This window comes from Pogona vitticeps, chromosome 1 (assembly GCF_051106095.1).
Source record: "Pogona vitticeps strain Pit_001003342236 chromosome 1, PviZW2.1, whole genome shotgun sequence".
Lineage (NCBI taxonomy): Eukaryota > Metazoa > Chordata > Lepidosauria > Squamata > Agamidae > Pogona > Pogona vitticeps.
The window spans coordinates 148,423,773-148,451,084 of record NC_135783.1 but is presented as its reverse complement, the minus strand read 5'-3'; the positions used below and the strand labels follow the sequence as shown (position 1 = coordinate 148,451,084).

The following is a 27,312-nucleotide window of genomic DNA, read 5'->3' as shown; positions in this document are numbered from 1 at the left end:
CTGTTGCCATACACCTGTATGACTCATAGTTGTGCAAGCAGTTGCAAAATGTATACCAAAGTAGAAGTCATATCTAGTAAGCAGTTCCACTGGCACAGTTGCACACCTGGCTACACAACCAATTATGCAATCAGGTACACAGTGCTGAACTTCACCAAACATAATTTTACACTTTTTACACCAAGTGGAGTTGGATTCCGCCAACAAAAGGAATGTGTAATGTGATGTCTAAAGATGAGCTTGAACCATCAGTTCGGGGGTTCATGCTGCTGCATTTATCGGCTGAGCAGGTGTTCAAAGCAGAAGCTTGCTGCTTATATACCCAACCATGGTGCTTCAAGTACTCTCTGGGTGGTTCACAATTATGGAGACTACATATTACCTACCCTGTGACCTGGGTACTCTTTTCACCGACCTCAGAAGAATAGAAGGCTGAGTCAACCTTGGGCCGGCTACCTGGGATTGAACCCCAGGTTATGAGATCAGTTTTGGCTGCAGTACAACAGCAAACTATGGCAAGTTCTTAAAGAAATGGGAGTGCCTGACCATCTTATCTGTGTCCTGAGAAATCTATATGTGGGACAGGAAGCGACAGTTAGAACTGGATATGGAACAACTGATTGGTTCAAAATTGGGAAAGGAGTACAACAAAGCTGTATATTGTCTCCCTGCTTATTTAACTTATATGCAGAATACATCATGCGGAAGGCTGGACTGGAGGAATCCCAAGCCGGAATTTAAGATTACCGGAAGAAATATCAACAACCTTTGATATGCATATGATGCCACTTTGATGGCAGAAACTGAGGAGGAATTAAAGAACCTCTTAATGAGGGTGAAAGAGGAGAGTGCCAAAAATGGTCAAAAAAACTAAGATAATGGCCACTGGTCCCATCATCTCCTGGGAAATAGAAGGGGAAGATATGGAGGCAATAGCAGATTTTATTTTCTTGGTCTCCATGATCACTGCAGATGGTGACAGCAGCCATGAAATTAAAAAACACCTTCTTCTTGGGAGGAAAGCAATGACAAACCTAGATAGCATCTTAAAAAGCAGAGACATCACCCTGCCGACAAAGGTCCGCATAGTCAAAGCTATGGTTTTTCCAGTAGCAATGTATGGAAGTAAGAGCTGGACCATAAAGAAGGATGACTGCCGAAAAATTGATGCTTTTGAATTGTGGTGCTGGAGGAGACTCTTGAAAGTCCCCTGGACTGCAAGGAGATCAAACCTATCCGTTCTGAAGGAAATCAAGCCTGAGTGCTCACTGGAAGGACAGATCCTGAAGCTGAGGCTCCAATACGTTGGCCATCTCATGAAAAGAGAAGACTCCCTGGAAAAGCCCCTGATGTTGGGAAAGTGTGAAGGCAAGACGAGAAGGGGACGACAGAGGACGAGATGTTTGGACAGTGTCATTGAAGCTCCCAACATGAATTTGACCCAACTGTGGGAGGCAGTGGAAGACAGGAGGGCCTGGTGTGCTCTGGTCCATGGGGTCACGAAGAGCTGGACATGATTTAACAACTAAACAACAGATTAACCACTGCGTCACGAGGCCTGTGTTCAGCACTTCAAAGCCCTGCCTCCTCCAGTGGGCACCCACTCAGAGATAGTGCCCAGAGGACACAGGGCAGGGACGGTGGGGCACTGCCTCCAAGTGGGTGCCTGCCTGAGGAGGCAGGACTTTGAAGCATCAAACACTTGTTTGGCCAATAAATGAACCAGCATGAACCATCAAGCCGGCAGTTCATGCCCATCTCTAGGATGTCTTTGCTTTGCAAGTTTGTTTCCCTTCCTCGTGCCTTCAAAGTAAGAACCTTTGGTGTGGACCCAGCTTAGAAACCTTATGCCAACTCATGCCTTCCTCTTACTTAATAAGAAGGTGGAATTAAGCACAAAATGCAATTCTTATGGTTGTTGCATTTAGTTCTACCCATTGAAAACTGTGTTGTAGAGAAGTTTAAAATTAAAGTTTGTCTCTTTGTAAAGTAAAGGCCTGCAGTCTATAAAAATTTGCATTTTTCTGTGGTTGGGCTTTTAGATTTATTTATTTATTGGGTGCGTGAGGATTTGTGGAGGTATATACTAGATGAAAACACTGTATGCTTAGAACATCTCTTCCAAACAAGAATTTAATATATAAATCAGGAGTTTATTAAATGGCTGGGCATATATGTATAAATAGGAACTGGTCTTGAAGTATTACATTCTTAAACCGAACAAAGTGATTAGGATAACTGATAGCTAAATAAGGTTTTTATGTGCCTGTGGGAGCCATATTAGGATTGATTTGACAAGTCAGTTCAGCTGTGGCAACAGTCATATTATCTAGCACAGCATTATGTTTTATTAGTAAAATCCGTAAGTGTAGCAAGCTGTTTGTGTCAAAACAACAGTATATTTTAGGGGAGAAAAGACTTGCTAAGTGGAAGCTGCATCATCAGGAATGGAGCACATTAGCATAGCATTACATTAAATAGATTGCCTTCTACTATTATGAACGAACAGTTAACCATGCACTCTAGAGTGGCTATTTCAGAGACATTGTGTAATATTCCTAGAAGCTCTATCAATAATTTTTCTTTAGCGTTTTTAAATGTGTTGGGAAACTCAATAATGTTTTTACCTCTCCTTCGTCGTTCCAGAAAATTAAAGGCTGTGATCCAAATAACTGTAAGCTAGTTCTGTGTAAGCAACCAGTTTTTGATACTTCAACCCCACTAACACACATAACTAGCTGTTTGGGACACTCGGGGTAAGGTGAAGAGATAGTTGGGAGACATGGCTGGTCCATTTTGCTGCCAGAGGGGAAAGATAGGATGCCCCCTATGCAATTCATGTCCAGAATCCAACTGGACTGGCAGTTAAATCCTGCTTCGTACTGTGTCCTTCCCTGCATCTGAGAAACAGACTGATGTGTGGCAGCAGAGCAGGCCATATGGTGCAGGCAGCTCTGTCTGCCAACAAAGGGGCACAGCTATGGGCATCGGGAGGAGTGGCCAGAGGACCTGCTATTACTTTCTCTCTCTCTCTCTCTCTCTCTCACACACACACACTCTCTCTCTCTCTCTCTCTCTCTCTCTCTCTCTCTCTCTCTCTCTCTCTCTTCTACATACATATATTACACACTCACACACCAGAGCATGCACTGCCTGAGGGAGCTGCCTCGCTGCCAAGTGGGTACACTAGTCCCTCTGTGAGGTGGCTCATGGAAATGCATCTGTGAAGACAGAGCACAGAAACCCATCACTTACATACAAGTCATCCTGTGTGCTTATAATGAGGCTCATAGGACTGTGACCATAACTAATAATTTGAATAAAATACATGTTTGCTAAATATTACCTTTAATATTACTCTTTGTGAAAATTGCTTCTTAATTTAGTGATGTTTAAAGAAATATAGGAAATGTGTGAGGCATCATTTCTTTGTAGATTTGAGAACTTCAGTGATTAATAATATCAATAATTTCCCACTTTCACTCAGAAGCGAACTGTTGCCACATATTTTGAGCTCCACATTTAAGCTTAGAGATCACTTAGAAGGATGGATTAGCTGTCAGTACTGCTTCTAAGTACAAGTCATTGTTCTAGGGTGCAGTCTGATGTTGAAATGTAGATTTGAAGTGGATTTTAAACCACCATGGTGAAAGATTGCTGCTTTCTCTCAATTTGAAGACTTCATCAGTACCAAACCATTTTGCAGTTGTACTGTCTGGTTTGATACAGAAACATTCTTACTGGGGGAAATTTTTTAATGGAGTTCCAGTGTTATATCCCTAAACTAGCAAGTTCTTAATGACCCTGGAAAGTGATTGCTTTGATTACACTTTAACGGTATTTGCAAATAAAATCACAAGTAATTAAGGGGAAATCTCCAGGCTTTTGAGCAACTTTGATGCATGATAACTGCCTGATTCAGCTCCATCTAGAGTAATGCTGTGCAGGCAAGAGCTACTGAGATCAATAGCAACATAATGATAGTGGCAGAATTAAGTGAGTAACCTGAGAAGTGTGCCTTCAGAATACATGCAGCTGCCACAAGCCAGGGCCACACAGTGCACTCCTTGCTTCCATCCTAAATGTTCATCAAAAGACGCCCTGCAGGAAAATGGAGTTAGATGCTCTTTATTGCTGATCGTGTCTCTTGCCACATTTATCAGGGAAATTGGATTAGCAGTTGGCAGCTGCAGGTAGACAAGGTTCTGCAGTGATTAAATATGCAGCTTGGCTGCATTTGTTGTGACAGACCTTTAGTAAATTCTACTGTAAGCACCATCTGTCTAATTTGTATAAAGAGAAACTTCATGCTCTAAGCCACTGCTAAAGAACTGAATTTGTTGCTTTATCATAAAGTAAACTTTTAAACATAATTTAGTAAGTTAAAGGGTTTTTGTATTATTTTGGTTTGGTTTTTAAAGTGATTAATAAATAATATGTGGTGAAGTGCTTTCAGGTATTGTGTCTTGCTACTACTAAAAACAAAAATACACTCTTCTGTTCTTTTATAAAATGTTTAGTATTCGTATCTGCAGGGAGGTGACACTGTTAAGAGTATCGCTTAGAAAAATGTCCCGTGATTGCCAGAGTCATTTAATTTGTGGCATCTACCAGGATTTTCTAATTGGCTTTTTATACATGTGAAATACATAGTTAAAAATAATTGCAGTAGGGCAGCTTACCCTTGTTGCTGTTACATCTCCAGTTGACAATCCTGTTCATAAAGCATATGTTCAGGTTTGTTTTCCAGGAAATGCTAACCGAACACATGAAGACTTTTTTGGGCCACACCATTATCAGAGTGAGAAAATCCATCCTTGCAAGATGATTGCCAATTTTCTCACCATCACTCTCTATAAAAAAAACCAAAACCAGCCACAACCACCACCCAATTTGGCCCTGGAAATTGTGTTCAATAGTATATTGACTTTCTATATTTAACCTTGGTGATACTTTGATATTATTTATGATAGTGATTGGTTTGATGGGAACAAATAAAGCAGTGTATCTGAGGAAGAGGAGTGGTTAAGGAGCATCGTGCTATCTATAGCTGGTTCACAGAAACTCGAAGCTCTTGAATTATTTAAAATCCTTGATTTTCAGCTTGCACACATTAAAAGTTTTCACACTAAGTGCCAAATGTTGCAAACAGCACTTTAACAGAATGATTTTGCTTTGATCCCTGTAGCAGTTCCTGAATAATTTATCACAGGTTATTGCCTTAATTCTGGAGAGGGATCATGCAATAAAGGCAGATGAAAACACTCCAGTTGAAACACCTTGGGGCCTGCTCATTCCTCTGACATGGCTCTTTTGTTGGAACTATTTAGAGGTTATTAAGACGTGTCTATAGAATTAAGAGTGTGCTGTAAGGAGGAAGACAGCCATCTTAATTCTAAAGACAAAGCACTCTGACCCCTCACCTTTTTCGTGGCTTTATTATATAGTAGAATTATGAAGGTAATATTATAGCTGCATCCAGAAGTACAACTATATACTTAAAGGTCTGTTAGACCTCCCCAATATAAAATCCTTTTTTAGGGGTTACTCGAATAGTATATGTTCTGGCTCAAGGGGAAGAAGCAACGTTGCATAGGCTGTCAAGGTACAATTTTGATTTTGATGGGTATTTGGCTCTCCTGTCCCTGTTCCTTCTAGAAAACTGTAAAAATTCGTATTTCAGGGAGCCAAGAAAATAAAGACAAGAGAGCTAAGGGATATATTGTTAAGGGATATATGGCAGTTATTCCAAAGCTACTTCTGGCTAGGAACATTTTTCCTGTCTGTTTTTCACATGCCACCATTCTAGAGAATCCCTGCCTATTGAGGACAAGACCGCATGCTCTGTTTAGTCAGTGGTTGGTTTCGCATGACATTTGAACCCTGGGAGGGGTTTTAGCACTCTAGCTTGTCTGTACCCCAGCAAGCCAGAGAATTAATCCCAGCCATGGTTTATTTCTCTGGATTATCACAGTATAGGCAAGCCAAAGTGGCTTCTACTAGGATGCTGACTTTTCAGGATATATTAATCCAAGCATTCATTCCTTACACTTGTGTGTGCTTGTGTGTGTGACTCAACAGTGCTTACTGTATGTCCCAACAATGATTGTACTTCCTTGGTACAGGTACAGTGGGGTCTCTACTTAAGAACGTCCCTACTTAAGAACAATCCAACTTAAGAACAGCTCCATTTGCTAAATTTTGCTTCTACTTGAGAACAGAAATCCAAGATAAGAACAGGAAAAAAAACTTTCCTGCTCTTTTTTTAACCTTAGGTCATCTTAGGTTAAAAAAAATTCTCCCCCTAGTGGTAGAGTACATATTAACCAGCTTTGCATTAGTTCCTATGGGAACTAATGCTTCAATGTACGAACACACCTCTACATAACAAAAAAACAGCCAGAACGGATTAATTGGTTTTCAGTCCATTCCTATGGGAAATTTTGCTTCAACTTAAGAACGTTTCAACTTAAGAACACCATTCCAAAACCGATTAAGTTCTTAAGTAGAGGTTCCACTGTAGTTTCTATGGATGGAAAAGAGCACATACGGATTAAATGGTTTTCAATGCATTCCTATGGGAAATGCAGATTCAACATAAGAACTTTTCAACTTGAGAACCACCTTCCAATACGGATTAAGTTCTTAAGTAGAGACCCCACTGTAAATAGATTTCTGAGTGTGCCATCCTCCCAGGTTATGAATATTCATATGCTGTTTGCATAGACCAATGGGAGTGCTGGAGGGGCAGGGTCATGAGATGTAAGAGATGCAGGAGGAGGAGTTTAGATAGGGTTTTGAGATGGAGAGATACAGGGTTAGAGGGTTAGTTAGGGAGTTGAAGAGATTTGAGAGTGAGTTTTGGGAGTTTGGGTGGGAGAGTGGTGATTGAGAGGGATAAAGAAGAATGTTTGTTTAAGAGTTAACAACATTGCCATTTCTGTTTGGTTCTTTTAAAATGACATATGGCCTGGACCTTGATTATTAATAATAGGTATTGTTGATGAAATCAACTGGTGGCAGCTGAGGGGCTCGTAGCGTGAGCTCCTAGTTTGGTGAAACAAGCAGGGGCCATGTGGGAATCGTGACAATATGTTCATCAGATTTTTTTTATTTTGTCTTTTGTGATTTCCTCTTGCTTGCTGTCTTAAACAACTAGTGATGACCCTATGAAAAATACTTGCACCTATTTCATGTTTTTTGTCCCATACAAGATGTATGCAAGAATGTGATCAGGGTGTGTGTTAATGCATAACTTTAAATTGCGTAAACTCCTAGTGTGAAACCTGATACCTTGTACAGAGGGAGATCCTCTCTTTTTTTGGAGATACCTGAGATGGTGGATAGGTGGCAAAACATCTCAGTGTACTGTACACCAAGCCACCTCATGGTTTCTGGCAGGTGAGGCTGCACCATCTCTTCTGAAGAGTGGTGTAGAGGTTGTGACTCTTCGGAACTGTTTTGAATTAGTGTGAATTAATGAGAACTAAGCCAGCCTCCATCTCAGTAGTCTTACTCTTTTTCATTTCTCTGCTGTACCCAAAATTCTGTACGTGTTTATTGGGAGGACTAAATCTTTGACTTATAAGATTGGAACAAACATCAAGTTGGCAGTTGATTTTTTATGAATTCATGTAAGTGCTTTTCCCCTGGAAATGGTATTGATAGACATTGCCATTGGAATTATGTATATTTATAAAGTGGGCTGGCTTTCACGTTACATACTGCCCTTTTGCCTAAGAGAAGACTTCTCTGGGGCAGGAGCCATGGCTCCTTGTGAGACCGGTCCTAAAAAGATTGCTGTAGTATGTTGTAGTGATTGTTGGGTTTTGCCCCACCCCCACCCCATTCATCTTAAGTAGTTCATACTTTATTTAATCCACTTGTCCATTATATTAGTAATGGTGGAGGTGTCTTAGCAAAAAAGGGAAAACAGTATAGTCTGTTTTTTCGAAAATGTAAAAATGATGTCTGCCCAAATCAGATCAAATGTGTTGGTGCTTTCTGTGGGTTATGTTTTATTTTATTTATCTGTATCTTAGCAATGCCAGAAAGAATCAAGTGAGTAGTCGTCAGGTATCCCTGGGCTTTAAGCCAGCCTAGATGTACGTATTCAGCTACAATTCATGCTGTAATATATTCAGCTACACTATCCCTAGCTTGGCTGGGGTTAACGAAAGCTGGAGTTTAAAACATTGGAAGGGGACTTGTTGGAAGAAGCCTGCTCTAGGCAATGTGTTTAAAAACAAACACAAACTGAATCTGCCAAGAAAAGCTGGAATGTCTACAAACTGTAGAAGGTGTATAAATGAAACACATTTACATATATTTCCTGGCTTTCGCATTATTCTGGTTCTGTTAATCATAAGGAAACTCAGGGAAAGCACTAAAGTCTTGGATCTCCATTCCTGGCTAAGATAGCCATTGCTGCTTACCCACTCTTGGCCTGGGAAATTCCACCAGCCATTTCTTAATAACGTCCAAACCTATATTTGTAGAAAAATAGCACTAAAAATTTAGCAACAAAACCAAACCAAGATTCTCAGGTTCCAGTGTTCTGTGCATAGTATCCAATTCTATGCAGTCTTGTCATTTTCTGAGAATATTACCATGCACAGTAGCTTTAGGTGTGACAGTACTATGGCTGAGAATGAGCTTCCATTAAAGATGCCTCATCAAACTCCAAGTGTGTTTGCTTAGATTGTGGGTGGTATCTATTTACAGTGGTACTTCGCAAGACAACAACCCCGCTAAACAACGAATCTGCATAACAATGACTTTTTGCGATCACTATAGCGACTCGCAAAACAGTCGTTCCTATGAGGGATTTTCGCTGGACATCGATTAGGTCCTTGCTTCGCGAACCGCTTGTTCGCAAGACGACGATTTTTCCTGATGATTGTTGGCTTCGCAAAATGGCTGCCCTGTGTTTTCCGGACCCATGCTTCGTAGGGCAGCCATTTTTACAACTGATTGGCGCTCGCAAAATGGCTTCCCTATGGGCGATCTTCGCTGGACGACGAGGTATTTTCCCCATTGGAACGCATTAAACCGGGTTTCAATGCATTCCAATGGGGAAAGGGTTTTCGCATGACGACGATTTTGCTAAACAGCAATTTCAATGGGACGGATTATTGTCATCATGCGGGGCACCACTGTACATTGGAATTAATGATAACAGTACCTGATCTGGCCACCTCTCTCTTAGTTGGTCTCTTGCTGTGCCTTCCTTCAGTGGTAATTTTATGTCCCTCTAGCTTCTTTCCCATCCCAAGGGCATCAGCTGTTTGATCAAATGTATACATACAGTTGGCAAATAAGTGAGAACAGAACTTAGGCCTGTTTTATAGTTTCAGGATTTTATTAAATAATTGTTGAATTTCAGGCAATTGGCAATTGTGATAGACGAGCTCGACTTTTATCAAAAGAAAGTTGAGTGGGGGATTTTTTTTCCTCTTCCCTGTGGCATCTTAGTTTGGCTTAGATTCCTTAGGCAGAGATTCCTGTATGTTGTTGAGGTAGGTGATGCAAGCTGTTACACTGTGGACTCAATATCGTGGTTGAAGGTAACAGAGGCCTCAAATTAGCACTGAGCTCTGGTAAGTGTCATACCACAAGCAAACTGTACCTTCTTATGGTAAACCCATCTGATCTGATTTCAGCTGGAAGAATTCCTGTTCAGAGTCAATCTGGTGAGCATACTAAGGTTAACCATGTATTGATGGCAATGACAACCCTGCCCCTCTCCCATTTTACCTCTGTGGTATCTAAAAAGGGCATATCGCTTCATGGGTTACTTTAAAGTTCCAGTTGCATTTCCTAAGCAGACTACAACCCAAGTACCCTTGAATGCCCTTTTTATGGTGTTGCTAAATTTTAGCAGATGTTTAAAAGCAATAATGAGTTGCCAGTATTTAAGGAGCAGTGTATACATTTTTAATCAGCTGAATATCAATGTATTAAATATACAGTACTCAGTAATGCTTATAGGTGAGAGCCAGTGCAGTGTGCTGAATAGAGGATCAGACTGGGACTTAGGAGACTTGTGTTCAAATCTCTTCTCAGCCATGGGAACTTACTGAGGGGTCGCACCAGTAAATGATGCCTTGAGCATTTCATATACCTTGTAAAACCACTATAAAAGTTGTCATACGTGCAAAATGATTTGGAAGCACATGACAGCAACAACACTTGTCAAAAAGTGTTTATAGTTTGTGTTCAATATGTATTTGCATTTGAAACATAAAACCAAACTGTCAAATAGGTTTTGTTCAGATTACATCTCAGTGATGATCAGGCTGGGAAAGTGACATCAGTGAAAATCCCCAGGCCCAGTTAGAAAAGAGAAAATGGTGGGGAGGGGGAGAGATGCTGGAAGCTGTATTTTCTTAAATATATTTGTTGATAATTAATTTATTACACAACCTTATAGCTCCTGTTTGAAGCTAAATTAAATGTAGTAGTATTATTGCTATTTCTGATGGTACCTTTATTGTAGTACATTGGAAAACATTTGATTAATATGAATATTTAGGTTGAAAACTTTAATGTTCTATGTGGGGGGAAGACATTTACGCTAATGAATTAAAATCAGATACTGTGCTCATTATTGGCTGATCATTACTCCATCTGCTCTGTGCTAACGTGAAAATCAATTACTGTGTCTCTTTCCCACTGACAGCGTATGTTGATCGGACTGGCAAGAGATCTTCGAGGGATTGCCTTTGCACTGAACACAAAGACCAGCTACACCATGCTGTTCGACTGGATGTATCCTTATTACACAATGACAATACTGGCTCTGTGCACAGAGGGATGCCAGTTCCCTTGCATTAGTTTAATAGTGTGGCACAGTGGGGAAGAGGAAACAAAGCTAAATGAACTAATGTGTAATCAGCTAAAATTACTGTACAGTTGCATTCATGCCATTAACTGGGAGGGGCAGCATTTGGAGAGAGACCACAAAGAGGTCACTTTTTGAAGGGAGCTGTTATACTCCACTAATCCTGAAATATTCATTTATTCCATTGTAAGCTGCCAATGTTTTAAAAGTGCTTTCATTTACAGAGCTGAGTTCCTCTGTTTAATTAAAATATATGCAGAATTCCTTTCAGACTTGTTTTTGTATTTCAAATTGATCATTGCAGGAACCATCATTACATTTAGTTTATTTACAGTATATATAACTACAAGGGCTTTCGTATCCTACCATGAATGCTTTAAGCTAGCAAATTTTCCTCTTGTTTTCCTTTACCAAAAAGCAAACTGGCCTTTTATATATCTTTCTATGAGGGAGCGAGGTGGGCAAGCTTAAAACCCTGAATTTTGAATTAGTTTAAAGTAGACTTGGCTCTTAAGAGCGAAAGATAAGGGCCAGAATCCTGTTGTGTTTCCTGGTAACATAAGGGCAGTCACACAAGCAGTATGAATTTTATCCTACACCCAGTGTCTCCTGGCTGTGCAATTGATCATGCAATAAGGCAGCTCAGAGAACCTGTAAAAGTCTTCCACAGAGTGCCCTTATGTGAATAGAAAGACTCAGGAGTATTCTGGCCTATATGTTTTCTCAGATACTTCAAAGCTGTCTAGATCACTGCAGGTACAACAGGGCTTAGTTAAGGAAGTATTTAGATACTACCTGTCTGGATCTTAGGTTTGCCACCATCTTGGATCGTACGAGTAAGGTCAAATGCTGCATGTGGCTGTGTGCAAGCAGGATTTGGAGGTTGCTTCAGACATTTTAGGACATAGCCATTGTTGAGATGTCCAGTTGCAAGTTTTCATAGGTTGTGTTTAAATTGGTTTCTGTTGACTTTTTTTTTAAACAATGTTCATCAATTAGTTTGCTTATTTTTATTAATCAAACTTACTGATCACTTTTATGTAGAAACAACCCCCCCTGGAAAACTGTATGTGAAAAACAAGGAACATTGAAACAGTGACCCAAATCTTCTTGCCTGGTCACACTGGCATAGGACAAACTGCTAACCATTGGAATTGAATTTCCCCAAGTTAAGAAAATTACCATAGGCACTCTGTACATATACTGAGTTGTGTGGCTCAACGTGCAGCTGATAATGTCTACAGTGATTTTATAATTTAGGAGAATTTGCCTCCAAACATTATGACATAGGCATAGCTGCACACAAGAATTGTGACCTCTGCTTCAGGACGATTCAGTTGGATATAAAATAAAAGGACAAAGCAAAAGATAGAGTAGTAACCAGTTACATATTATGGCCTGCATATTCTCTGTAAAAGTGTTTCACCTCCGTTTTTGTACCTCAGATGAAGAACACTTGCAGGAGACTGAAGTTTTCTTAGGATTAATTGTGGTCAGTCTCCTTCAATATCCTCTTCTTTCTCAGATTAGACTAGGCAGTTCAGCTGTAACGTCTGACCACTAGATGGCAAAGGCGAGCAGAATTCATAACACCTCTGACTTGAGCTTTGACCTGAGAATCATTATATTTTATGTATTATAACCATTTTCCGATTATGTTTAGAATTGAATAGCCGAAAAGGCAGAATAGTAATGTTAGTCTGCGAAGCAGGATTGTTTGTAGTATGCTTGCTTATACTAATTGGGTTTCTGTAACAAATCAGACTCCTTGGAAAAAGGCCAAAGGCTTTTCATAATTGTATTGACAAGAAAATGAATATGATAAATGGTGTTCATTCAGTTGAGAAAAGATTTATAGTTTTTCCCTCTGGGCAAGGGATGAAGAGCAAATATGTGTAATAATAGAAGAATCTGTTACAAAGTTGTTATTTGATCTCTCATAAGGCTTTATTAAAATATCTCCAAATATTTTAAAGGCATTTCTTGCACTAAGGTATAGGTTCCTTGTGGAGTATTCTACTGAGGAATGGTGCATAAGGATATGGAAATAAAAATGTCATGAATATGAAAGTCATTCATTTCTTTTGAAATAGTGACATGTCAGACTGCTAGTGATTCACATGTTGGGTTTTGGAAGATGAATTACTTTGTGTAGTAAGCAATAGGGTATAAAATGGGTTTTATAGGGCACTCCTAAATATTTAGGAACTATGTTTTATGAAATTATACCCTGAAATTTCTTAGTAATCATATGGTTCTCATATACAGTGGCGCTTCATATACAATGGTGCAAGACGAATTTAATTCGTTCCGTGGTTAATGTTGTCTTGCGAAAATGCATTTTCCCATAGGAATGCATTGAAATCTAATTAATGCATTCCTATAGGCAAAAAAAAGTCAGAACAAAATCAGATTTGGTTTACAAATGGTTTATTAAGTTTCAATCAAAAAACTTTAACTTTTTAAACATCATAGAAAAACATTTAAACATCAGCAAACAAGAGGCAGGAACATCTGCCTTCACTGAAACTGAACATAAACAGTCACTAACAGTCCTTGGATTGTGCAGAACTCTCCAGAAAGTGCATTTTCAAGGCATGTAAACATACAGAAACCAACAGTACAGAAACTTTTTACATTTCACATTTTAAAGTGAACAAGTGAGGCTGAAGTCTTCTAACAGAAAACATTCGTCTTGCGAAGCACGACCATAGGAACATTCGTCTTGCGAGTCATCAGCCCCGTCGCCAAAACCATTTGTCTTGTGAGTTTTTCATCCTGCGAGGCATTCGTCTTGCCAGGCACCACTGTATGCATGTATTTATTTATTTCAAAAATGAAGCATATTATGTAATATGCTACATTTAGGACTAATTCATTTAGGAGTCCCTTACACACAGTTGCTGATTAAACCTTCGGGATGAGGATTTCATGTATAGTCACTCTGCTATATAACTCCAGATTTCAGCTTCATATTTTGAAGACTTTCAGTTCAAAAAGTCCTGGTTTCTGTCCTGATTTGTTACTCTTTTAAGTGGCAGATCTTGCCTTATCAGCAACATGAATGCAACCCAATAAAAAAATCCTTATAGAGGTACTCAGAGCAAATGCCGGTTTGATTTAGGGGAGATGGCATTATGATCATGGTTTCAGGGCCTCTGGAATGCCTAGGAGAGAAGAATGAGCATCAGGTTCCTGAAGTTTGAAGGAATCCACATGTTCCAGTCACATTTTTCTCCTGGGCTGTGGAGTAGTAATGACTGAAAAGTTCTGCTGTGAAAACCTACATCAGCAGCTATGAGTGGGTACATCTGTGCTCAAAACCCCAGGTGAAGGAGGTGGCCCTCTTCCTGCCTTGGACAGAGAGTGACTTTCACTCATTCAGGACAGAGTGTTTGAAAGTGTTTGCCAAAGTGTGAAACCAGCAATAAATAGAATCAGTGGAAGTTATAGAGGAGTTGACTCATCAGATTCTCACTGATTCATTGGGCCTTCCCTAGTTGCAACATATTGCACTAAGGGAATTAAATCATGGTTATTCACCAAAGCATTCAGGGATTAACAATCATGGCTTTAATAGACTATGGGAACTCCTCTACACACACTCTCGTTCACTCTCTCTCTCTCTCTCTCTCTCTCTCTCTCTCTCTGTGTGTGTGTGTGTGTGTGGTGTGAGAGCACAACAGTTTAGAGTGGTTTTAATTTATTTAATTCTGCCCTGAAATTTCAGGATATTGAGTAGAATAAAAAGACCATAAATTGTATGTATGAATGTATAGTGATCCTACTTTATCCAAGGTTTCAGTTATCTGCTGTTGCTACTGCTGTAATCCAGCCTGCAGTGGATATGCACACTTCCCTCTTCCTCTTGCCCTTCTCCTTCCTCTCACTCTTAGCCATTCCCTCTAATGAATATTTGTGGTTTCCAGGAATAGATCACCCACAGATAATGGGTTTGGGGAATAGAGAACTATTGTATGTATGTATGCTTCAGGATGCTATAAGAAATGTGTCTTTACAGAAATGGTTCAGAGACAGTGTGAAATTAAAATGCATACTAACCAGCTATATATCATGAAGAAGTGTATTAAAAGTAAGGCACTTAGAACAAGTAGAGAACAGTGAAGGAGCTCCAAATTTGGAAACAGAACACAATATCGAACCACTGGATGTGGGCCATCTAAAGTGTACTTGAGAAACTTTTAGTCAGAAAAGCTGAAGCTGTCCTCCTTCCCTTAGAAAAGAAAGAAATGTGGAGGCAAATACAGAATTTTGAATTCTCTCATCCAGGACAGGTAGATAACCAGCCTGGAAATGTAGGAAAGCAGTGCATTCCAGGATAGAGCCCCATTGCCCTTTTTCCTTAGGCAGTTCATTACGTTCTTCCAGAATATTTACTGGTAGGCCTCCTCTGTGATAATCTACACTTCAGTTTTAATTGAAGGACATATCCAGATATTCTGCAGGGCTTAACAGCAGAGAAGTCCATGCCCTAAGTCACTGGTTCTTAACCTTGGGTTACTCAGGAGTTTTGGACTGCAACTCCCAGAAGCCTTCACCACCAGCTGTGCTGGCTGGGGTTTCTGGGAGTTGCAGTTCAAAAGCATCCGAGTAACAAAGGTTAAGAATCACTGCCCTAAGTTTTCTTCTTCTGAAGCCTTAAAAAGTTGACTACCATTATAAATTAGTATGCTTTCATATTATACTTTTTGGTAATGTTAATCATCTGCTGCTGATTAGGTTGAAAAAAGCAATCCTGTATCAGTGTGATCTTAGCTTGTTGTGTGACTGATTCAACTATTAAAAAAAAAGCTCTTCCGTTTTAATGCACATTAGCAGCATCTTGACTAGTGCAGTTTAATTCATCCTCAAGGACAGAATATACTAACTAAGGATGTTTGGAAGGTTTTGAATGTGTGCTTGAATAAATATGTGATGTACATCTTTTATTACAAATCTTTTCTTTTAACCTGTACTATGAAAGATACCCATCATATCTTCCCATGCTTCAAAGAGCTGTTGAACTCTGGTATCGCGAGCCAGCATGTACAACTCCTATCTTGAAGCTTATGGCTGAAATGATGCAAAACAGGTAGGAGTTTCATCACAGTCTTGTTTAAATGTCTAGGTAATCCTTTCAAACATTGTGGTATGTGACCAAAGTAGGAAGATTGCAACCCTTGTTAATCAAGATCTGAACTGCAGCTCCAGAGGTTGAGAGTTTGATTCCCCACGGTATCTTTTTGACAGGGATTGGGTTCAATGATCCATAGGGTCCCTTTCAGCTATGCAGTTCTAAGCTTGTTTTAAAAAAGAAAAAATCTGTGTGGTCCTTGTATGCAGTCTAAAACATTGGTGGGAGATACCTTTATTAGGCCACTGTAAACTTACAACGGTTAAGCGAACTCTGGTTAACATTGTTTAAAATGGCCCCAAATCATTATATTCAGGTTGTAAATAGGGACTTCTGGCAGCAAAGGTGGTGCTGAAAGGCTATGTCCACCTAAATAATTGCAATTCAAAGGCTATGTTCGCACAAAACTTTGCAGATTTTAAAGCTCTTAAAGTGCATGGTCTTGTAAACATTTACTCAGGAGTAAAGCTCCCTAAATTCCACTATACAGTATTCAGTTAGGCTTAATTGGGCTACCGTTATGTACACATTTTTGTACCCTGTTTCCCCAAAAATAGGACCTAACCTGAAAATCGGTCCTAATATGATTTTTCAAGATGCTCGCAATATAAGCCCTACCCCCAAAATAAGCCACATTTAAGTGAAACCTCACTGTCTACCATTGTGCATCAACCAGAAGAAGATCACATGACTGTATTTGAGTAAATGTAGATTGCTGTACATGAAAAAAATAAAACATCCCCTGAAAATAAGCCCTAATGCGTTTTTGGAGCAAAATTTAATATAAGACCCTGTCTTATTTTCAGGGAAACATGGTAGGAACAAGCATCATTAAACATAATGAGATAAACTTAAAACACGTGTAAGATCATCCTGTACAGTTGGCTGTTGTTACTCAGCTTTAGAAGACAGTGAAAGGAAAGTTCACTTTTTAAAGATTAGTAGTGAGTAAACACTGCAGGAAAAGCAGGACTTTCTTGATCCTCTTTGACCGGAGTACTTCTGTTTACCACTGAAATTATGGGCTAGCAGCACTGTAGAACCCAAAGACAAGAACAGTTATGGGAAGAGGGATATCCCTTATGATTTCTGTGATAATAATTCTTTAGACATGTGCATGCCTTCCCATCAGTACTGAGAGCCCAATCTGTTCCTGCTTGTTAAAAAATTACACATTTCATATAAAAGCAGCATAAGCCTTCCTGAATAATTCGTACAGAAGTACCTAGCTTTGTTAGTTGATGTCGATGTAAATGTAACTAATGTGGATTTCCTTACTTGTGTTGATACTTCTTGGTGTTAATTTCATAGTTTATCATTGACTACACAATTGTCATGACATCAGTGGAAAAATAGTTATTACTCTTGGGTATCTGCATTTATTTTCTTTTTAAAGGAAATTGCACAATAGTGTCTTTGAACTTTATAAGACTGTTATTTTACAACTGAGTGACTGGCCAAAAGTGTTCCAAAATTTTTCCAGTTTGAACAATTTTAACACTATAAACTAAACTCTAAATGAGTGTTAAGTATATTGATATCCTTACTGAGGCAGCTTTTTCTGGTATTGCATATCTTCATTTTCTCTTTTATGTGTAAATATACTGTAATTAAGTAATGTTAACAATCATTTATGTGTAATAGGTACCTCCAAAAGTGGTAAGATCTGAGGAGACCTTTTTCAAACAAGTAATCTTGTTGCTTGATATAAGAAAGATTCAGAAGGCAGCTTTACAAACAGTGAGAGCAGTAAACAAAGCAAGGAGACCCTAGTAGATTAAGTCTCCAAAGAGGGGAGCTCATTTAACCACTTTGCATGTTCAATATATTCATTTACCCATTGATATGCAGATAGTCTGTATTGTTCCTTTTAGAGAGTGCCATTAGGGATGGTTTTGATTTTTCTTGAGTTGTGTACTGCATTAAGTTTCACAGGTTAAATTGATAATACAATATACGTTGACATGGTGAAGATATGTTACTGAGTATCAAATTGTGTATTATCAGACCATGACGGTGAGCTTCTTTTTTCTCTTTGCCAGTTGTTATCATTTTGTATTTTGTCAAATACACAAATATTGTAAAGTTGTTCCCTAGGGTTTACATAATTGTAGCTTCTTCTTGTGGGTGACAGAAAATTCTGCAAGCCTTTCCAGAATTTTGTCTGAGCATATTCATCAGAATAAAAAGAGTGCTTTTCTTCTATTAACTCATGTGGAACTATATGAAACACCCACAGATATGGATAGTAAAGCCTATTGTCAATTAACAGCTGAAGCCTCTGACGCTTGTTTGGTTTGTTGTTTGTTTTTTTAAAAAGGAAAGACATGGTACTGAATCATCAAGTTATTAACAACAAGGAGTGAGTAGTAGAGTATGGATGAATTTCCTACAGGTAGCTGTTGGAAGCAAAACATTAATCTGAATAGGCAGTAGTCTCGTGGTAGTTCCTAAAGTTTAGGTTACACAACAAGTGAGACCTGCAAGAAAATACTTCAGTAAGTCAGCAACAGCTTTATTCTGTTTCCTTCCTCCCACCATTGTTTTCTATACCTTTCCACAAGGGGCATGCAGCATTGTGTGGCCACTGAGTATGGTCAGTCTTCTTTGGGCAGTTGTGCTGGAGTTGACCCCCAGGGTTTTTTTCTTTCTTTCCTCCTTGAATTAATGTTCTAGTCCTGAAAAACTGTGGTTCCCACAAGGATGTTTATTACCCATTTCTTGTTTGCACCATTTTGGCTTCATAGCCATTGTAACTTAGCACCAGCATTCATTATCTATATGTTACACACATCTGTTTCATTAGAATATTTTAAAATATGTTCCTTTTTCCCTCCAGATCACAACGTTTAAATTTTGATGTGTCATCTCCTAATGGGATTCTTCTCTTCCGAGAGGCTAGTAAGATGATTTGTACTTACGGTGAGTATCTCGTGGTGATTTTTTATGTATTTCAGTGCCTATTTATTAAACAATGTGTAACTCAGTCTAATTAAATAGAGCTTGATTTCCAAAGATATTTGTATTCATAACTCTGTCTCTGAGGAATGGTGAGTGTAGAATACCTCTGAACAATAGATGACTTTGGATAGAGGGTTCATTAACCTTAAGGGATGCATTTCAGAACAGTAGGCATCATTGTCTTTAATACCAAATATGGATTATCCTGGGTTTGGAAGCAAAACAGAGATATCCAGAAATAAGATTGTTATTTTTATGAAATCAAAAGCATATTATTTGGGAAGTTAAAAGGGAAGCCCAGAAAAACGTATCTGCCATACAGAACCTTGTATATGTCCATGACCCACAGAAACAGCATTGTTTAGCCACAGATTATTTTATTTTATTTATATATTGAGTAATTTTTAATTACAAAATTTCAAATCAGTTATGTTTCTAGATTTATACTTACAAAAATGATGCTACCTGGTTTAAAGATCTGGGTGTAATCCTGCTAATCATTATTAATATTAATTAGATCCTGTTTCCTTAAGAGGCAATAAGAAAAGGAAAGGTTCCCAGTTATATTAATCAAAGAGCTTTTTTATTTTCTTTGTGTTAATATGCTGTGATACATTTGGCTGTGGAAATAACTTAAGAAAATGATGAACATATAATCAAGGCTATGTCCACAAATACAGTTATGTTCTTTAAATTATATCCACCTGACACATCTATTGGCTTTATAACTTACTTTCAGTAAACCTAGTTTGGTGTTATTTTTTCATGCAATCCTGTTCCATTACCAATGGAAGGCTGGTGATTCCACTCTTATCCTTACCGCTTTCCTAATTGCAGCAAAAATGATGGTTCTCTGTGATGTTTCCCTGTCATTCATTTTTGTTTATTTTGCAGAAAACAAAATTAAAAAATAAAGAAGATAAAAACATTGTGGCACATCAGTTTATGTTTTTATCTTTGACCATTTTTTTTTTCCAATTAGAAAATCTGCACTGATAATCTGTAACAAATCAGTGGATTGTAGTAGTCTACTCTGTAATCTGCTCATCTGAGCCTGGATAACCCCATGATTAAGTACAGGCTGAGCAGCACCATAGCAGATACACTATGGATCACTTGTTTGTTTGTGTGGGTGGGTGGGTGGGTGGGTTGGTTTGTTTTGGTTTGTTTGGTGAAGCTGCTTCAGCTTGTTGGCCCACATCTCATTCAACAACTATCCCAGATACCAGTTTCCTTTACTCACTCCTCTTTTGATTGGATCTGATTGCAATAACAAGATAAAAGGAAGAGAAATGTATAAAGAATTTCTAAGAGCATTTTTGCACATTTACTCATATTGTAGAACAGAGGTTGGCTGTCATCAGATGTGTGAGCTATTTTTCTTTTAACATGAACAATCCCAGTGATTTGCCTATGTGAATTAAACATGAAAAATATGAGAACACACTCAAGGTTTTTTACAAAGACAAAACAAATCTCAAGTTCAGTGGTTTTGAGAATGATTTCTTGCTTAAGAGAACATTAAAAATTCTCTCCTGAATCAGAGCAAAGTTGAATCTCGTTTTGTCATGTTTTCAAAAATACCAACAAAAGTAGGTGGTAGCTAGTATATTGCTGTTCACAGTCTGCCATCGGCCCATCTTTACAGTGTTGTTGTATAAGAGCATTCAGTTGTGTCCTATGATGGCACACTTTGCTTGAAGACACTGTGTCTGTATATGTCTGTAGATATAACATGCAGATGTGCTGAATGCTAGCGTAACTGGCTGAAAAGGTTTTTTTTCTAGGCCATATTGTAGATATTATTCAGCTGTTCATGAGTTCAATCTTTTTATTTTTAGGAACTCTTCCACCTTGCCATGTTGAAAGACTGACAGAGAAATAATCTTTTCAATATGCTGTATTTTATTTATCTGTATTCTGTCATGATATACTTTGATGTAAGTTTTTAATTTTGTTGCAGCTTTCAGCTGTTCTAGCAGTTACTGTTCAGGGTCAGCATCAAGGTTAGCCACAGTAGCACAGAACAATTTCCTGTTCTCATAGCCCAGGTAACATTTGGATGAGGATTACATTTTACCCCATTTTCCAGTAGCCAGGGACATTATTTCTAATGAGCTTTAAATTGCTCCAAGAATGTCTACTGTATAAAGCTTCATGCTGTAATCCATTCCACCTAGAAAGTAAATAAAATAGTGCATGTTTTTTTTTAAATAACATTTTGCTATGTGGTATTATTAATTTTACTAAATTGTTCAATTTTTAAGAATGGGACAAACTTTGTGTCTAGTCACTATCCTGCACAGCTTCATATTGACCATTCCTGGTGACAACTTTTGAAGATTTGTATTGCTGTACCAATTCTTGTTCTTAATATCTAATCCTGCTTTAAACATGTCAAGGTGGTTTTGAAACTGGTTTGGTTCTGTTGTTTGAGAGTTCATATGAAGTTCTGGTCCAGCCTGCAGTAGCATCAAACATGATTGAAATGTGTGGCGTTTTTATTTTAACATTTAGGCCAGGATCCAACTGGATGCAGTCACTGGTGGCCAGGCCTGTCCATAGATACAGCATGAGGCAGTTTTCCCCTTGCTTGCCCCATGGCCTTCATTGTCTCCTCCAGAAAGCTGGAAAACCTTCCCAAGCATTTTTGGGTAACTACAGAAAGGTGGAACAGGGAGGAAAGAAGGAGAATATCTTGTTGCAAGAATCCAGCTAATGTGCAGGAAGGGAAATCACCTCTTTCTAGACCCCCTGATGGAACTTTGCCTGGGTATATAGCCAGTTAGATACAAATCTTTGCTATTAATTGCTTCACACCCACACTGTTAAATAGTCACTGTGGCTTAGGCTGCTGCCGAGTTGAATTCTATGTCCAGCAACATCTCTTTATTAAAGATACAATTTCCTACTTTTTTTTTTTAATTTACTTGGCTTTGCATCACCACAACAGCTAGGGGTATATCAAGGTTGTATAGCATAGGTTACTGGAAGGTATTATATTTTGTACCAGGAACTCATTAAAAAGAAAATATCCAAGGAGTGGATAATGTGTTTGACACATGACTGGTTGTTCTTGCCTTCCAAGAACATACAAGCATTTCAAATGTGGCACTAGGATTGTGTTATCAAAGTAACATTTTCCTTAAAATTTAAACACTGGAAAATGGAATTCCTTAGTAGACAGAGGAAGGGTGACTGTATGTCATGCTTGTCCTGTTCAGATGTATTACCAGGTCAAAGGAAACGTAGAACACAGAACAAACTGATGAAATCATTTATCAAAGGCCACCCTGGGAATAAGTTAATATATTGATAAGCCTGCGTTTCCTTCAGTGTTCTGGAATTTAGTCCTCCTAAGTAAAAAGTGTAACCGAAAAACCAGTGGTGCTCTGAAGCAATCCACTGCTCTGTCTACTTCTTTTGTAGTTTCCTAGGTGCCAATCCTTTCATTCCTTTGAAGAGTTCAAGGTTGTTTGTTACCATTCTTGTGGCGTGTGTGTCCTAATACTCTCCCACAGACCTTCCCTTCTGCTGTTAATACTGTTAATAAAGTGGTGCTATTAATTTCTGACCTATTGGAAATCTGTTGAGGTGCGTGGCATGTTCATGTTATTCTTCATAGCTCTTGACAGCCCTTGTGATTGTTCTCTGCCCAGCTAGAATGGGGCTAGGAGTGATGGCTGATTATCCTGTTTATGTGACAGTGGCTATCTATTACTCCTCATGCAATAGAAGGAGAAGCTGGGAAAAGGTCATGTGGATGGGAATCCTTTATTACACCACTAAAACCTCAAAAACAGACATAGGCTAGCTTTTGAGTCTAGCAGGACTTTTCATTAGGTAGGACATTGGAGAGTTTTTATTCTGGAAGGCTTTACCCTGTTCTCTCTGCTGACTGTACTTTTCCAGCCATTCAGAATGAAGTCTGCTCTCTCTTTTGCTTACCTCTTCCATGAATTCTGTCCCTTGAACATATTAGGAGGATTCATATTAATATCTTCCCACACTGGGGCTCATGTCATCTAGCCTCCCCATAAGAACACACATGCTACCCTGTTTCCCCGAAAATAAGATGTAACCTGAAAATAAGCCCTAGTATGATTTTTTAGGATGTTCATAATATAAGCCCTACCCAAAAAATAAGCCCTAGTTAAGTGAAACCCCACCCTGCGCCATCGTGCAGCAACCAGAAGATGACATGACTGTATTTGAATGAATGTAGATTGAGTGCTCACTGGAAGGACAGATCCTGAAGCTGAGGCTCCAATACTTTGGCCATATCATGAGAAGAGAAGACTCCTTGGAAAAGATGCTGATGTTGGGAAAGTGTGAAGGCAAGAGGAGAAAGGGACGACAGAGGATGAGATGGTTGGACAGTGTTATTGAAGCAACCAACATGAATTTGACACAACTCCGGGAGGCAGTGGAAGACAGGAGGGCCTGGCATGCTCTGGTCCATGGGGTCACGTAGAGTCAGACACGACTTAACGACTAAACAACAAACAACAAGATTTGTTGTGCATGAAAAAAATAAAACATCCCCGGAAAATAAGCCCTACTGGAGCTTATTGAAGCAAAAAGTAATATAAGACCCTGTCTTATTTTTGGGGAAACACGGTAGTCATGCCCTTTGCATGTAGTGATTCATGTGTGTAGTGATGTACCTGTGCCTAGAGCTGTGCAGATTACTGCAAGTTTCACTGCCCAGTTGTTGTTGGACTTAAAACTGAGGGAGTGCAGTCCTGGACTAAATAGTGTTGCTCAAAATGTATTTCCTTCAGCTCCAGTAACATGAGTGGTCCAGTTAGTGGGGAGTGGGGTGGCTAGCCAGACATCTATTAGGATGGAGTATTATGGTCACCAGTGCCAGGTGGTTTATCTTGCAAAGTCCTAAACCAGTCTTTCAGGTTTGAAACTTTCCCATTTTGTTTTTAATTGTCTGCTTACTTATGGTGGATCCAGCGCATCCCTTTAGTTGGATTTTTCTCAAGTACAACAAGAGCCATCATCAGTGTGAGCACAGCCTTCCAGAGCAGTGCAGATCACTGCAGGTTTCAGTGTCCAGTTGTGGTTGGACCTAGAATGGGAGGAGTGCAGTCCTGGACTGAACACTGTTACTTACTCAAGATGTATTTCCTTCAGCTCTAATAACGTGATCCTTTTCCTTTTTGCATCGTATGAAGAATGATTAACAGAAATGCGCTTTATATCTTTATTATAGGTAGCATGTTTTAAAAGACCCTTGAGTTTAAAAAGGAGCTGCTTCTCAGTAGTAGAGCACCCACTTTGTGTGCAGGAGGCCCCAGGTTAACTCCTTGGCTTCTCCATTTGAGCTGCCCAAAGTAGACGTAGTCTAGATGGGTGGGGTACAAATCTAATAAAATAAATAAATAGAAAATAATCCTGTCTGAAACTCTGGAGAGCCACTGGCAGTACATATGACGAAGCCTGGGTAAATGGAACCATGGTCTGACCCAGCATTAAACGGATTCCTGTGAACTGTTCAGCAGATCTCAAAACAGCCATTGTCTCATACTAGGCCTACCATATACGTATATAATAACATTATTGGAATAAAAGAATATTGAGGCAGTAAAACTGTTACTCTTGCTTCTAGTATGGTACAAACATTTTGTTTTGAAAACTAAGCATGTCTCCTGACAATCTATATATCATATGTTTATTACCAAGCATTTGCTAACATGTGAAAGCACTGGAATTTGTTGCCAGGCCTACTGTATTCTGCAGAGTTGGTGTCGTATCTAGTTTATGCTGTACTACAAGTTCTGTTGAAATACTCATCTATCTCCTTTAAAATGTAGAGGTTACTTTTCTGAAATACAAATTTGTATGTCCTTGTGTAATTAAGAAGAACTGTGACATGAAAATGTGAAGTTACACATTTACAGTACTAGGATTTTCCAATAAAGTCAATTTCTCTTTCTTTTATCTGCTCTTTTTCTCCCTTCTTGCAAACAGGTAATCAGATCCTCTCTCTTGGGACGCTGTCGAAAGATCAAGTTTATCCAATGAAACTCAAGGGTATTTCCATCTGTTACTCTGCACTCAAATCTGCCTTGTGTGGAAATTATGTCAGCTTTGGCGTCTTCAAGTTGTATGGGGACAACCACTTTGACAATGTACTTCAGGCCTTTGTCAAAATGCTGCTCTCAGTATCCCACAGTGATTTGCTAGTAAGCAATTATTCATCTTGGGAGTCTTTATGCAAAATATGAAATCACAGGCTTCAAATGGAGAGGCGGGGGGGGCGATCTAGAACAAGTCAGGTGCAGTTCTTTCCGTCTCAGTTATCTGTATTTGTTGGCGGTCCTGCAGGCAGAAATTCCATTTTTATTTCCATGAACACAAACAATGCATGTTCACTTCAAAATATTTTAAAAGTATCACTAGTATCAGGGAGTATTGATTATTTTGTATGTCCATAATAGCTTCAGTAATAACCTCCATTCAGCTGTCTTAATTCTGCTTACCTGCCATATTGTTTTTATTTATTATTTATATCCTGCCTCACCTCCAGGATGACATCCATGGCTTTCCTGCTCCTCAGTTTAATCTCAGAACAACCCTGTGTGGTAGATCAGGCAAAAAAGACACCCAGTGTTGGCCCAGAGTCACTCAGTGTTATTTTCTGTTGTTTTTTTCATAATAACACACACTTGCAGCAGTTTCTTTAGGCCATATTCTCTAGAATAGTGGTGTCCTTCTTCATGGTCTCTGTGAATGCACACTAATGGGTTAATCTGCACCTGCGCAGAGCAGCTTTGGAATCTTTTAGAGCTCAGGCACATGGTGCGAGGACCTCCCACACGCTGGCTATAACCCCTCCCCTGGCACCAAATACCTCAGTTTTATTTCTGCCACCGCTACAGCAGCAAAATGAATAAGAACTTGGTGATTTTTTTCTTCCTTAATCCTTTAATCAATCTTGGACCTCCCTGTTTTTGACTTTGGTTTGTTTCCCCCTTCTTCTGTAATTGTGAGTGCAATCTGGAAGCATAAAACTGTGTTGTTTCAAGTTTAGGGCTGTGTCAGGGCCTTTCAAACACTGTGCATCCTGTAATAATAAGGTGCCTCTTTCCGATGGCCATTCACAGTGCTTGTTCTGCCTCGGCAAAGAACACCAGCCTGTTTCCTGTACTCTTTTAGTAAGGCTTTTACTAAGCCTGCGTTGAAGCAGAAACGTCAGAGATTACACTCCTATATGTGGGAGAAAGCTCTTTCCCCTACTGGGTCTTCCACTATGGAACCGCGTCATGCTCCTCTTTCTGGAATTTCTCCGGCTGCTGGCTGTTCCCCTTCGGAGAGTTGTAAATTGGCGAAATTGGCATCCTTGGGCTTGAGGTCGACCACCTCGATGTCGACATCAAAACCTCCTTTGGGCTTGACACCAAAGAAAATGAAGAGGTCATCTTCTAAGTCATCTAGGCTTCCAGCTCCACCCTCTCTACCGACACCGATGTCTCATACCCAGCATGATATGGTATCTGTTACTATACCATCGGAAGATGAGGAGATTCCTCTCTCAAGGCCGCAGTTGGTTATATCACCGCACATGAGTCTCTCTCCTGAGTCTTTCCATAGCTTGATCGAGATCCAACTCGAAACTGGGACTAGCCCTGGTTCTCCACTGGGCTCGGTCACAGATGCGCCCCATAAAAAGAGGCAGAAGACACGGCATCTTGACCCAAGCCCGACCAAACTTGACATTGACCACCGTCACGAGACTACCCTGCCTATAGTTCACACATCCTCCCTGGGATGACCTGCAGTACTATTTCAAACCAAGATGGTATGGCTCGTATTTCCGGGCTCATCACTGGCTATACAACCTTGCAAAATATCCCCAAAAATGTTCATAGTGAGCATATTGTCCATACCACCGTATGTTGACTTCAGCCTTTGACCATCTGCAACTGATGTGCATGTGCCAAACAGTTGATAAATAGGAGAGAATGGCCAGTTGAGTTTAGCTAGGAAGGGGAGAGTAGGCAGCTTTCCACCTATTGTTCGCCTCTCTATAATTCCACATAGCGTGGGAGCTCTGATTAGGTCCAACCTACTCAAAGAGCTTTTCAATCCATGGGTTCACAAATAAATCAAGAAAGCAGGAGTTGAGTGCCTTTCTTGTTTGCTTGACTTAAGAATTCTCAGAATGAGCGAATTGAGCAACAGTAGCATGATGATCTGGTAAAGACAAGAAGACATGGATAAGAGGAGATGTAAAGAGAAGGAAAGAGATGTTCCCTCATGTTAGTTGCACCATGCCTTTCAACACCCCTGCTGTATCCCTCCAGTCATATAGCCTTGTGCCATGGTCTTCTACTGGAGAATCAGCAGTGCAACTCTTTGG

General features: G+C 39.4%; 1 protein-coding gene across 1 annotated transcript in view; it reads left to right on the top strand.

Annotated features, from left to right (window-relative positions):
* RANBP17 (RAN binding protein 17) overlaps positions 1 to 27,312 on the top strand; it is a 308,485-nt gene that overhangs the window by 202,762 nt on the left and 78,411 nt on the right. Inside the window, exons 20-23 of the mRNA XM_073002881.2 lie at positions 10,682 to 10,770; positions 15,828 to 15,935; positions 18,817 to 18,899; positions 24,921 to 25,135. Of these exons, the coding sequence (XP_072858982.2) occupies positions 10,682 to 10,770; positions 15,828 to 15,935; positions 18,817 to 18,899; positions 24,921 to 25,135 (495 nt within the window). The remainder of the gene's footprint in view (positions 1 to 10,681; positions 10,771 to 15,827; positions 15,936 to 18,816; positions 18,900 to 24,920; positions 25,136 to 27,312) is intronic.